This window comes from Branchiostoma belcheri, unplaced genomic scaffold (assembly GCF_001625305.1).
Source record: "Branchiostoma belcheri isolate BF01 breed outbred unplaced genomic scaffold, Haploidv18h27 scaffold49, whole genome shotgun sequence".
NCBI classification, from domain to species: domain Eukaryota; kingdom Metazoa; phylum Chordata; class Leptocardii; order Amphioxiformes; family Branchiostomatidae; genus Branchiostoma; species Branchiostoma belcheri.
The window spans coordinates 526853-541298 of record NW_017804120.1 but is presented as its reverse complement, the minus strand read 5'-3'; the positions used below and the strand labels follow the sequence as shown (position 1 = coordinate 541298).

General features: G+C 39.8%; 1 protein-coding gene across 1 annotated transcript; it reads left to right on the top strand.

Moving 5' to 3' along the window:
- Window positions 1–3808: 3808 nt before the first annotated feature.
- LOC109479508 (gamma-glutamyltranspeptidase 1-like) lies at window positions 3809–13723 on the top strand. The gene is made up of 11 exons (XM_019781479.1): window positions 3809–3924; window positions 5141–5208; window positions 5967–6040; window positions 7284–7477; window positions 7801–7888; window positions 8404–8534; window positions 9033–9121; window positions 10031–10186; window positions 11466–11583; window positions 12554–12791; window positions 13217–13723. The coding sequence occupies exons 1-11, from the start codon at window positions 3814–3816 to the stop codon at window positions 13378–13380; spliced, it is 1431 nt and encodes a 476-aa protein (XP_019637038.1). The 5' UTR covers window positions 3809–3813; the 3' UTR covers window positions 13381–13723.
- The last annotated feature ends 723 nt before the right edge of the window (window positions 13724–14446 follow it).

Genomic DNA, 14446 nt, shown 5'->3' with positions numbered 1-14446 from the left:
CACAGAGAACTACGGCTCATATGCACACATTATCACGTTTAATCACAATAACACAATGTTAAGTTAGCGTATCCGTTTCCAAGTGAATTCTAAAATACTACACAAACTGTCGCGGAGGCACTGCGACCTTTGAAGTGACGAAACACAGTTTTCGCCCTATGGGGATTTCTATAGTTAAGCACCACAAGGTGGCTCACTTCGACGCGGTAAAATTATAGTAGGGTGCACTAGAGTAACACGGCCAACTAGTATTTTGAAATATACGGTTAATAATCTACAAAATAATAGAAAACAAAAAAGTTATGTTTTTAACATCGTGACGACTTCTTTTATTTGGCCACCTGTGGAGGTCAAAGGAACTGCAGGCGGCTCACCATGGAACGCAGTTGCGTAATGCGGCGCATTTATACACGAACAGGGAAATCTTCACAGTATGTATCTTGTACACTGTATCAGATTATACAGGGTACAAGCCGATGCATTTCTATACAACACAGCTCAGTTTACTCCTGGTTACCTCTCACATAAGTCGCTTGATTCAAGGAGCTTTTATCACAGAAGAAGGTCCTTGCTTGATTCAAGAGTTCTGCCCGCACTACTTTCTATACCCGCGCCCATTAATACTGTGTTCTCCGACCTTGACATTAAACAATACCATGACCTTTGACCTAATGAATATTAATTAGTAGTAGCGTGGGTTATGGCCGGCCGGTGTGTCACGACTTCGGGAGTGAGGAGCGAGTGTTGTTTTATAAAGTCAGTGTTGACCGATAGAGGACACAGATGAAGTAGCCAACGCCACAAGATTTGAAGATCCATATTTCGTCTTCCATGCCCACAGGTATCTTTTTTTTTTTCCATTCTCGGTATTTAAAAAAATGCTGCGTTGTTTACAGCATTTAGTATCCAGGCCCTGGTAGCCGCGGCGACTGTTGCAGGGCTTCTCTTGCTTGCAGTCTTTTACATTAGCCCTAACAACAGTCGCGGAGCGGTGCATTGGGCCAAATGAACAAACATGCGTTGTACCGTGCCGGAACACTTTGAGACCGAAGTTTGCACGTCCCTAGATTCCTAACAGCCTCACCTAACGTGCCGGGGTGTTTTGCGCGTCAACCGGCCCCTGCGCGACTTGTACCGCCACTATTTGCGATCGCTCCCCACGTAAAACATAACAGTTGGCCGCCATTTTTGATTGGAATCAGCCGCCGGCAAATTTGCCGCTATTTTTCTGATAAGTTATTTCTATGGATCAGAAAAGTAGCGGCACATTTGAAGTAGCTGATTCAGCGCGCGGCTGACCAAGATGGCGGCCACTCGGCTTATGAATACATGGGGAGCGATCGCAAATAGTGGCGGTACAAGTCGCGCAGGGGCCGGTTGACGCGCAAAACACCCCGGCACGTTAGGTGAGGCTGTTAGGAATCTAGGGACGTGCAAACTTCGGTCTCAAAGTGTTCCGGCACGGTACAACGCATGTTTGTTCATTTGGCCCAATGCACCGCTCCGCGACTGTTGTTAGGGCTAATGTAAAAGACTGCAAGCAAGAGAAGCCCTGCAACAGTCGCCGCGGCTAAGGCCCTGGCAGTCACGGAGCCTTATTCACGTAGATATGCTTCCCGATTCTCCCTATCAAAGTCCCCCTTCCTGAAAGCAAAATCAGTGAGTTGTTGGAATGTACAAATTATTATCGTGATTGCTTTGACAGTACTATGTTGTTTATTTCGACGTTCTTAGATTTTGGAACGTTACCTCCATAATGCGATTATTTTTTTACGATATCTTCGAAAGTTCGTTTTCTACCGTAAATACCTGCCCATGAATGCATGATATTTACTCAAAAGGGAAAAGGGACCCATACATAAATCTCACAGAAAATGTGCGTTTGTGGCTTCGCAAATTCGTCTTTTTTGCTTGATATATGATAGTTTGGTGTGAAGTTTGCGATTTGACCCAAAATGGTGACGTTCCCGATCGCGCGTTGTTGGCCCAAAATGGTGACGTTCCCGATCGCGCAATGTCTGCCCGAAATGGTGACGTTCCCGTTGCGCGATGTTGGTCCGAAATGGTGACGTTCCCGTGCTTGCCATTTGGGAGCTGAGTAATGAAAACACATGCGGCCACTGTCGCTCTAGAGTGGTGAATCTCCCGGACGGGAGTCCGTGCCTCTACGTGGAGAGTTTCCCGTGCGGGAACTGTGCCTCTTACATGGCACAGTTCCCGCACGGGAAACTCTCCACCTCCCGTACCTCGGCTTACCTGCCAGAGGAGCAGGTTGGCAGAATGTACTGCGCCAGCGCAGAACCCTGGATTTTCACGATTTTCAGTGGATTTTTGGACAACGTTGCATCAGAGTTTTGCCCGTTGCAAATGATATATTTTCCTACATAACATTTGGAAACTACAGACGGGATATTAACCTTATATGCGCTAGTACGACCTTATATGAGACGTTCTGTCGAAATGCTATGTACAATACATGACGGTTTTCGCGCAGGTGCAGTACGTTCTGCCGACGTGCCGTCCAGAGGGCAGTATTGTATAGCCAGAACATGTTGACCAATCAGAAGGCTCTATTTCCCATCGGTTATCAGTCTGTAACCTCAAAAGTGGTCAGTTATTAGAATAACAGACCACTTTTTGGACCGTACCATTATACAGGGGACAGGACACTTAACAGTAGTGTTAGGACTTGTAGTATTTATCTATCAAACAATGTATTGTACTGTAGTTTATTTTGAGTAATTTATTTGAAAATACAACATTATTCACTGGTTATCGAGGGATTATCTCACCATATACACCTCAGGGCGGGGCATTAACTCTTATATGTTAATTATAAACCTTATGTACCCGAATATAACCTTATATAAGACGTTCTGCCAAATTGCTATACATAATACATTACGGGTTTTGCACAGGTGCAGTACATTCTGCTTGCATATGGACTGTTATAATTTATATTTTATACTAGAAAGGCCAATATTTGCTTAGGAGCAAATACAGCGATGGCTTCACCACATTTTACGACATGGTAGGGAAAGAATGAGAAACACAAGGGAAAACAATGATTTACATTGATATAACTATAATATGAAGTAACATACAACTAAAACAACAGTTGGATAGCTATTCCCTACATTATTGGTTAGGATTTTAATTGCATAATGCAAACTGTTGATTTCAAAATAAAAAAAAACGTTCATGCCCCGCATTCCAATGCTGGAGCAGGAAAGCTTGAAATACCTACCAAAACACTTGAATACAGACATACTGTCAGTATGAAAATGCTCTGTGCAGGTGTTAATCAAGTTAAATCCCAACAGCCAATCAGCAAGAAATGCTCTGTGCAGGTGGAAATGCTCTGTGCAAGTGTTAATCAAGTTAAATCCCAACAGCCAATCAGCAAGAAGAATAGAGGAAAGCTGCATGCCTATTGGTTGATGCCCTGCATGCCATTGTGATGACTCATGCCCAAACGTGGTACACAGCACAGTAATACATTTGCTATAACACAGCCAAAAAGCTCAAATAAAACCATTCTAAAAGCCTATATCACCAAAATTTAAAAAACGCCTGGGGGTATTTGCCCACTGTACCTCCATACCAAATTTCAGGACCTTAGGCCCCAAAATGAAGAAGCTGAATCCATTTAAAAAATGGCAGGAGAAGAAGAAGAAGGAGAAGGAGAAGAAACATCAGAAAAAGAAATATGGTTTCACCACACCACTTCGTGGTGTGGTGAAGCCATAAATATAATCACTTTAAGCTGACATTACTGTTGTTTGTTTGTTTGTTTGTCTCAGTGGAGGGTTCATGGTGGTACGACTGGCAGACAAGAGCGCTTCTGTCATCGACTTCCGAGAAACTGCGCCGTCAGCGGCCACCACAGACATGTTCCACAACAAGCTCAGTCAAGTCAACGTGGTACGTATATATAGAATACAACACGGGGTATTCCGTATCGCCCGAGGTATCGGCCCGACCGCGCGTCGGATCGCCCGACGGCCGCAGGGCAATCCGACTCGCGGGAGGACCAGGACCGAGGACGATGCTGAATACACCGTGTTGTATTTTATTTATGTCATACCCACCCAAGAAAACACGCCTTTCAATGCAAGATGAGCCAAAAGTTGGTGCCCCTAAACCCTAAAATGCAACAGCATCAATTCCAACGTCCAGATTCTGTATTCGAATTTTCGAAAGGGGCACAAGCGGGTAGGGCGAAACGTTTTATGGAAGCCATGGAAGCGTTCGATAACGGGTTCCGGACCGGGCCGTACCGTAAAGTGATATATGATATAAACACTAAATGAATACAGGACACTCCTCTGGTCTCTTTTAGTAGTCATTTCTTCATTTATTTTCCAGAGCTGGAAATTCATTTTTTGGGAATGAAATTCATTTTTTGGAATGAATTTCTACCTAAATTTTTACCTAAAGTAAAAAAAAAATGTGTAAACGAAAAAATTTTGTGTGCACCATATACATGTTGTAAGATAAAATAAAAAGAATGACAGCAAAAACTAAATATGTTTCATTTCTGAAGAAAAGTGCTATAACAATGATTTTATTATTTTTCTGACACTTAAGTGATAAAAATATGCTGTATACTACTAATATATACATTTAACATCTTCACATACTTTAACCTACGAAAATATTTGGAAAAAAATTGTGTGCACAGCTCCATATTTGGGTGCACTAAGGTTCACATGCACCCAGTATTTCAAGCCAGGGATCTAGCTAGCACAAAGTAGCGTAAGGGCCACCTACTAGTACGCTATAATCTTGACCCCCTACACTAAATTTTCCCCCCTACACTATAATTTTGACCCCCTGCGCTAAATTTCCACCCCTACACTAATTTTAATATAGCATAGGGGCATTGTGACTGTATTTCTTTGTTCAAGAATGCCAGGTCAAATGTGAAAAATTACCAATCAAGAATACATTGGACATACCTTAAAAATAACTTTTTTTCCCTTTGGGTGTCCCTCAAATGGCCCCCTTTTTTAGCTCAAATTTTTAAAAGCTCCGCACCACAGAAGGAGGGCCCATCGACAGGCAGCCAGTACCACTACTCTAAAATTACATCCTAGCTAGAACCCTGCAAGCCATAAAAATATTTGTCTCTTAACAGGATGGTCTAGCTGTGGCAGTTCCTGGCATGTTACGGGGGTTAGAACTCGCACATAAGAAATACGGAAAGTAAGTACAGCATTAGAAATTTTTATTTTAACACAAAACTTTTAGTGCCAACAAATTTGAATAACTGCAGTTCAAAGAAAAATGGAAATTCCTTTTTGTATGCATCAGTTCATTGTGATATGAGGAAATTCTGTAATGTCCATTGCTTCCGTATAAGATATACGGAAAGTAAGTACAGCATTAGAAATTTTGTGGGGTAAAATAGAAAATTTAGCACAAAACTTTTTATGCAAAATTTTAAGATTCAAATGACTGCAGTTCAAAGAAAAATGGAAATTACTTTTTGTACACATCATTAACTGTTCATTGTGATTTGACTTTTTTTTTTAGGGAATTCCTGGAAATCAATTCCTGGAAATCAATTCCTGGAATTCAGTTCCTGGAAATCAATTCCTGGAATTCAATTCCATAATCATGATAATGTGTATGGAACAAGCTTCCTTGTGAATTCTTCCAAAATGGGTACATTGCAACCTTATTCTTTTCAAGTGAATGATAAACAAATATCTTTCTCTATAGTCCAGCGGCATAGGTGGCAAAATCAGCTGAATTGTGCACTTTTGTCTAAAAGCACCAAATTTGGCACACATGTAGTAGAAGATATACTGCACAAATTTGGATACTACAGTTCCTTATTGTAACCCAAAACATGTATTGTGGTTTGTATGAGCCTTGTTTTGAAATGAAAATTAAAGTAAAGAAAAGAAATGTTCATTGCTTCTGTATAATGTACTAACTAAGTTTTTTTTAACCCTCAGACTACCGTGGACCGTGTTGCTCAGCCCTGTGATAGACCTGGCCAGAGAGGGGTTTGCAGTAACAGATGAGTTGGGTAGGTGGTGCTTTTTTGAGTTTTAACCTTCTTCCTGCTGCCTAGCCCCATCAGCAATACAAATTTGGTGCCAAAGACTGAAAGAGGTACCTTAGCAGGCTGTAGGTTAAATAACCCATTTCATGTTTAGTCATAATGTAACCCAACACCACAGGCTACAGCACCAGTTACCATGGTGTCTAGTGCTGTGTACCGGTTCACTGGACTTGGATCCGGACTTGTAAGAATTTTTAGATTCAAGTCCAAAAAACCTAAAAGTCAAGAACCGATTCCAGACTTATTAAAAAAAAAACATGTCGCCCTTTTGTTTCCAAACCAGTGAAACCTTCCATAGATTGCAAAATCTTTGCTGCAAAATGAAGAAAACATTGCCATCACATCGGGCATCGTCAAGTACCGGCCTCCATGTTACAATGTATGTGGCCAAAGTTTTGCCCAAACAACATTGCAAGGTTGCCAACATGCAATTTTGTATATGCCATGGGTTTAGGTCCAGACTTATGAGTCCGGAACTGAACCTAAACCTCTGGACTTGAATCTGGACCTGAACCTAAATGTGGGTTTGGGTACACAGCACTAATGGTGACAGACATCTGGTCCAGGTCATTGACTTCATTTGTTTGGAATGGAAAAAGAAGAAGAAACTGAGCAAAAATGCTTCGCCCAATTGTTTTGTCTGAGAATTCTTAATACACAAAAACTTACCCTAAGGCCACACCAATTTAATTTCTTGGTTAACGGATTCGCCTCTTCATTTTTTTCTGATTTGCAAATAAAAATAAAAATTCAGAATCAACTGCAAAATGCTCATATTTTGCCCTGAACAGTTGAAAACAGTCCTTTTCTTCCTAGTTGTTACAGTTACTCCATCTTTCAATGCAGTGGTATCATTGAAAGTTCAAAATTCATTGTTTAAATTTTGAACCAGCCTGGTTTGTTGAGTTCATGGCTCCTATCATACCATTTTGGGCCATAATAGGATGCCTAGGCCTGTTTTTATTTTTATTTTTTTTCGCCCGCCCGCTCCATTATTTTTCTAGAAAAATCCGTTAACCAAGAAATTAAATTGGTGTGGCCTAAACTATCTTTCTGTTCTTATTGAAGAAGTTTAGAGGAACATGTTGATTTGTCGCTAAACCCTTGTACCTGTACCTGTACCTAAAATTTTTTACATCCAATGTCACTAAAACTAATCTAGAATCATTTTTAACATTTACTAAAAATTCTGCCATTTTTCCCACAGCCGATGCCCTATCATCCATTGGTATAGACAGCATGTCTGGTGACTTTAAGAAAGTCTTTGCGCCCAACGATAGACTGTTCACGGCGGGACAGAAGATGACACGGCCGGACCTCGCGGACACTCTCCAACAGATCGCAGAGAACGGGGCCGATGCCTTCTACACTGGACCAATAGCAGAGAGCGTTGTAACAGCTGTAAGGGCTCTGATGTTGTATATGTGCTTCCTTTTCATTGGTTAGCAAGTTTGAATTTAGCAAGTGGTAGTTTTGTTCTCCAAATTAGTTTAGAAGATGTGTTAGATTTCGGAAAAAAATGTTGAAAATGTCATTTATTGATTATGTCTGAAAATAAAAAGAATTCTCGATTCTTAGTTTCTATTTCTATTTATAAAATGAGCAAAATTTGTTAGGTAAATTTGTACTACAAATCTAGACTAGAGATATGGAGTTCCCCAAAATTTGCAAATTCAAAAATTCAAATTATGACCGTTATTTACTGGTCCATTCTGCATTTCCAGGCACATAACACAGGAGGCGTCATCACTGCTCAGGACCTTGCTGACTACCAGGCTTTACACAAACCAACACTCAACACCACCTACAAATGTAGGTTTTCACAGCACCTTTTATACTACTCAACTTTATTCGTGATCTTTGTAGACTACTTACGAATTTCATTTATGTTAAAAAAACATCTGTTTAAAAAATTCTTGAATTGTCTTTAAAAAAATTGACTTATTTTTACTTAAAACATATATAAATATACTAGAAACTTATATATATTAAGGTAACATTTGCAAAGCAAAATAATGCATAATATTTACCTTCGCATATGGTCTGCTCTGCTAATTCTAACTCAAATACAATGTCAGACAGGAGTATAAATCCCTCCTACTATGAAATTGCAACATTATGTAACCCAACACCAATTACCATGGTGAGAGACGTCAACAAATCAGGTCAGAGGTCAGTGTTTGGAACAGAAGAAGAAGAGAAAACGTAGCAAAAGCAATATGTTTTCCTTTGGTAAACACAATTTATTATAATGACTATTTTTATGGATAGATAATTTGAGAAAGATATTGATGATATTGAGATACCCAAAATTTTTCCAATTTTAGCGTCCTACATTCTGACTACCCCGGCACCATCTGGTGGTCCCAGTCTGCTGTCCATACTGAACATCATGGAAGGATATAACCTCACAGAGAAAGACTCAACTAAGGCTGTCACTTACCAACGACTGGTGGAGGTAGGGACAGATCAGTAGAGATCATGGGGAGGGGGAAGGGCAGGGACAAACCATTGTAGATCATAGAGAGGACAGTCTTGTTGAGATAGGGAACATTGAGAACTGAAGAGTGGAGAATGGTGTAGCTAAGCTTACACTATTATGAAGAAATTTTTGCTTGTCAAAGACATAAAATTTTACAATATCATGAAACAGATGCTTGTATTTACAAATTGTGTATTATGAGAACTGATGTTTTCGTATATGTTTCGTGATTTTTAGACAATTTATGTCGATGTAGGTAATAAGATACACAAGGAAACATGCATGGTCACTGATGAAAAGTACATGTAGTGGATGCTACTTGAAACGTCTGACAGTTTTCAAAACCTATCCAGTGGCTTGAGAGTTGAAGTGTTTTCTTGAATGTAAAGACAGGTTTATTGGAAAACAATGGTAGAAAAATGTTGTTAGTTGTCAGCCGTAACAATTGCATTTTCTTTCTTTTTTTTCATGCAGGCATTTAAGTTTGCCTATGCCCAGCACACAACACTCGGGGACCCTGACAAGGCACCTAATGTTACAGGGATAGTCAACAGAATCATCAGGTATGGGGACACTTCAGTGTACTAGCCAGTATCCATAATATTATGTCCTACCTGGGCCGCGATTACGTTCGATACGGGTGTTCCGGCCCGTGTGATAACTAGCGGTACAGCCCGGGGGTTCTAAACGCGTACAGCCTGGGGCTTCCAAATGTTCCATAGAACGATTCGAACGCGTTTCGCCCTAACCGCGTGCACCGCTTCCGAAAATTCGAACACAAAATTCGGACGTTGGAATTGATGTTGTTGCGTTTTTTGGGTTTAGGGACACCAAATTTTCGCCTATTTCGCATTAAAAGGCGTGTTTTCTTGGGTGTGTTTTCCTCGGTCCCAGCCCTCCCGCGGATCGGATCTCCCTCCGGCCTTCGGCCGTCGGGCGATCCGACGCGCGGTCGGGCTGGTACCTCGGGCGATACGGAATACACCGTGTTGTATTCTATATTTATCATAAATTTTGACAGAATTTTGCTGCTCATGACAATCAGTCATCTTTGATAAAAAAAATTGGCATGTTAAGATGTGGTAAGAGATGTTTGCACCTCAAAATGCAGGAAATTATTATAGCATTTTAGAGGGCAAAGATTTAAGAAAAAAATTTTTTTTGTCATTTATGATTTTGTTTAATGTGTTTTTAATGTAATTTGTTAAATAATTTTGTTTGAATCTTTGATGTAACATTATATCAACTGACTCTGACAATGAGTAGCAAAATTCACAAGTCAAATGTCTGGAAAGAAGGACACTGGCTAAAACACTGGGATGCTCATACATGCTTTATTACTTAATTGTTAAATACACAATTGTTAAAAACAATATTGTGTTTTATATGAGTCACAAGGGTTTCGATCCTGACTTACCCATAATTTCTTTTGTAAAAAATTTTAAAAATTCCTTTTTTTGTACAATTTATAGCAAAGAAGAAGCGAAGAAGTTGCGTGGGAAAATCGATGACACGCAGGCATTCACGTCACCTGACCACTATGGACCGTTCTACACTCTCGGAGACGACAAGGGCGCAGGTCACGTGTCCGTCATCGGACCTGAACTGGACATGGTGTCCATTTCCTCGTAAGTTGGCGTACATTTAAGGGTTAATGTCCCGCCCCGAGGTGAATATGGTGTGATAAAGCCTTGTCAGTTGCTATAACCACCGAATAAAGCCACCAAGTGAGCGCAGCGAACGAGGTGGCTTTATGAGGTGGTTATAGCAACTGACAAGGCTTTATCACACCATATTCACCGAGAAAGGGCGGGCCATTAACACTATTATCATATAGCTTTCACGATAGCCTATCCAAACTGATGCAGTGAAGAGTCACACAATGTACCCCTTGCACATGCTGAATAGAACACAGAATATCTGTTCCGTCTGAAGTCACCTGAGGTCACTGGGGGGTTCATGTTCTATGTCTTCTATCTGGGTCACAGGCAGGGAACAGGTGTTCTTATGGGAGTCATTGGAACACAACTCAAGTTATTTTTGGATTTTTTAGAAGTAGAGCCGTGTTCTATTGGGTCACCTGAGGTCATATGCGGGTGATTATTCATTTTGTTTAATGTATGGATTGGGATGAATAAATACCCGATTTTGACTCTATTTGTGACATTACGGCGACATAAAGAATGTGGAATGGAGCCTTCTGATTGGTCAACGTCACCCGGCTATATGATAATTCATTGTAATCTTTCATTGTATTCTGCTCTGTTCCATTATAACTTCTATTCTATTCTATTCTATTCTATTCTATTCTATTCTATTCTATTCTATTTCTATTCTATTCTATTTTATTCTATTCCTTTCTATTCTATTCTATTCTATTCTATTTTATTCTATTCCTTTCTATTCTATTCTATTCTATTCTATTCCATTCTATTCTATTCTTTTCAGATCTATTTTTGTCTAATATTTCATTCTATTCTATTCTATTCTATTCTATTCTATAGTTCTATTCTATTCTATACTATAATTCTATTCTAATTCTATTCTATTCTATTATAGTCTATATTTTATTTTATTCTATTCTGTTCTGTTCTATTCTATTCTATTCCTTTCTATTCTATTCTTTTTAGATCTATTTTCGTCTAATATTTCATTCTATTTTATTCTATTCTATTCTATTCTATTCTAGTCTTCTGTTTGATTCTGTTTTATACTATGGAATAGTAGAGAATAGAATATTTAATATAGAAATTCAATTGTTGGATCTGTCAATGAAGTTTAGACATCCAGGTAATAAGATACCAACTTGAAAATTAAGCAACTGGACAGTCCTTTCTTAAAAATCCACAATTTTGGGTGCAATTTTGGGATGCTTTTGTCACATAGTTTGTGATTCTTGTTTTGTAGGAGTCTACACGACCTTTTTGGGTCAGGGGTCATCACCTCTACAGGGGTCATCCTGAATGGTCACATGGCCGACTTCTCCATCCCGGGGCAGGCTTCTCAGACCGGGGCACCCAACCCTGTGAGTGGCGGCCATCTTGAATTTAGAGGTCAAAGTGATGAAATGACTGAACTTGACCTTCCTTTCATACGTGTGTGATGAGAGTTTGTCTTAGGTGTTAAAATAATGTGGACAGCATTCAAGTTTGTTAGCCTAACTATATATAGCACTTCGGCAGAACGTACTGCACCTGCACGAAACCCGTTATGTATTGTGCATAGCACTTCGACAGAACATCCTCATACATGTATAAGGTTGTATTCACGTATATAAGGTTAGCATCCTGTCTGTAGTTTCTGAATGTTATATCGGAAAATATATCTGACGAAAACCTGACGAAAACCATGAAAAATCGGAGTTTTGCGCAGGTACAGTACGTTCTGCCGGCATGCCTGACGACATAAAATTTCTAGTAGCCCTTCCATTGGTCAGGGTAGGAGGCACTATTTTCTGAGAGATTGTGTAATACAGGTTGACAAGTTCTGAGCTTGAATAAAGGGTCTTTTTACACAACCAAGAAGTTTACTCAGCCAACGTTTCAGTGACCGTCTGTCACCTTCCTCAGGGCAAGTCTGACTATAGCAGCGACACCTGTGCTGCAGTGCAATGTGAACCAGTCAGAATTGCCCTGAGGAAGGTGACAGACGGTCACCAAAACATTGGCTGAATAAGCCTCTTGGTTGGTTGTGTGAAAAAAGTCTCTTTATTGAGTGACTTACCAACCTGATGAAACAACTGTAACAGTAATAAATCACTTTATGTTTGTGGTAGCAAAAGTTAAAATTGCAGTCTGAAAAACAAGGACATGTTCGTGGAATTATAAGTTCACTGTGGCATCAGGTGCAGCAAAAAGAAAGTTGGCAGTTTGGAGAAAAAGAGGAAGAAACAGAGCAAAAACAATATGTTTTCCTACGGTAAACATGATTTACTGTATCCAAGAACTTCTTAACTTTTTCTTTCGTGGTAATTTTGTTGCTTATTTTGCTTGCAGGAGAACTATATCGTGCCGGGGAAGCGCCCGCTGTCGTGGCTGAGTCCCACGATCGTCGTCCCGATCGCTAACCCGTGTGGGAAGCACCTGTCGCTGGGAGCCTCCAGCGGCACCACCACCCTGTCAGGCATCGCGCAGGTCGTCCTGAACATCCTGGCATTTGGGAAGGAGCTGGAGATCAGCGTGGAGGGACCCAGACTGCACAACCAGCTACAACCGGACGAGACCCGCGCTGAAGGTACTTTGACCTTTCACCTCTGACCCAAGTACTTTTGATTTCCTTTGCCTCTATCCTTTGACCAAAAAAATTCATTGAAATGGAAAAAGGAAAGGTAGAATTTAGTTTCTTTTTTTTTGCTTTAGAATCCATAGCCATGTGAACTCTGACCTCCCGAAAGCCTTTTACCCCTCATGCACTTTGACCTCTAATATTGACCTTTCACAGGAAAAGTGTTGATATGATTTTTGTTTCTCACACACAATCCAATATCTACTAAGTATATACTTCTGAATATGAAAAATATGGAGATTACTTCTGAATGTATCTTGTGACATCTATCACTCTTCTTCAGCATCAGAACTTAGTAGAGTTTGTAGAGAAATGTATGTAAATTGGATGTTTAACCTTGAAGTTCATCAATGTATCATTGTTTTTGTTTTAAGCTGGTTTCGATGCAGCCATTTTGACTCAGCTGGCCGCGTGGAAACAGAACGTGGTTCGGGACCAGGAGGGGCTGAACGTCGTGCAGACCGCGTACCGCGTGAAGGACGCCATTACCGGACAGGCCGACACGCGGGAAAAGGGTAGCAAGGCAAGCGTCTTTTAACCAATGTCAGCATAGAAAAGATCGTTAGTATACATTGTTCTAGTTCTGTGTTCACGTTGAAGTTCATAGTGTAATACGAGAACAATGTTTGTTTGTTTGTTTGTTCGAGCATTTGTTTATGGAAAAACAGGATATGAATGTCAAAAATGTGGCATTTTTATGCTTGCGATTTTTGTGCAACATCAATTTTCAGGGAAAGACTGAAAACAAGGAGCTGCCAGCATAGAAATCAAAGCATATGTGTATTTTAGACAGGGAAGACATTAGTGGGTATACTTACTGCTGCAGTTGTGGTCACTCCTGCTAGGTGGCCTCAGTGTACCATTCCAAAGTGGAGGAGAGAGAAAATGCTGCTTACTACAACTATAGTGTCAAAAGTTCTCAAAGTTTTAATATGTATATTTCGGCAAAGGTTATTTATCACTTATGAGGTATGTGTATTGTTCAGGTTTGGTTTATTGAATATATAATATTATTTCACCGAGGGTGCAACATACAATGTATTGGTGCAATATTAGAACGTAAATTATTTGCATATAGACCACTGAAAGATTTGAATTATCAAATCTTACTTAGTTTCAGGTGTTGGTTGTATTTATCTAAAAATATTTGTATATGTGTGGTGTCAAAATCTTATATTATTTTCCACTTTAAAATATGAAACATTGATGTTTTGTTGTACACAATCCATAGAAAATGATATGAATCTAAAGTTAAATTAAAAACATAGCAAAATTTTGAATCATGGTGAAAAGTCTAGAATATGCATGTTACTAGACTTAGGTATAAAAGAAATTAAAATCTATGAAGGATATTAAACATAAATTATTGTTGTGGTGTTATTTTTGTGGAATTTAGCATAGAGCATTGCCCGGACCCCCTTGCCACCCCTTGGTCACCCCTGGCTTTGTACAGGTGTTATATTTAATTGAGTTAACCCAATCAATCCCAACAGCCAATCAGCAAGAAGAATAGAGAAAAGCTGCATGCCTATTAGTTGCTTGCTCTGCATGCCATTCTGATGACTATACTGAAATAATGAAGTACAATGTACCACAAACACAAA

What these genes read in the sequence shown, in the direction of transcription:
- LOC109479508 (XM_019781479.1), top strand. Translation starts at nt 3,814, where the DNA reads ATGGTGGTACGACTGGCAGACAAGAGCGCTTCTGTCATCGACTTCCGA. An exon ending in CAGAGAGCGTTGTAACAGCT is followed by an intron (nt 7,478 to 7,800) that starts GTAAGGGCTCTG and finishes CTGCATTTCCAG; the next exon opens with GCACATAACACAGGAGGCGT. An exon ending in ATAGTCAACAGAATCATCAG is followed by an intron (nt 9,122 to 10,030) that starts GTATGGGGACAC and finishes TACAATTTATAG; the next exon opens with CAAAGAAGAAGCGAAGAAGT.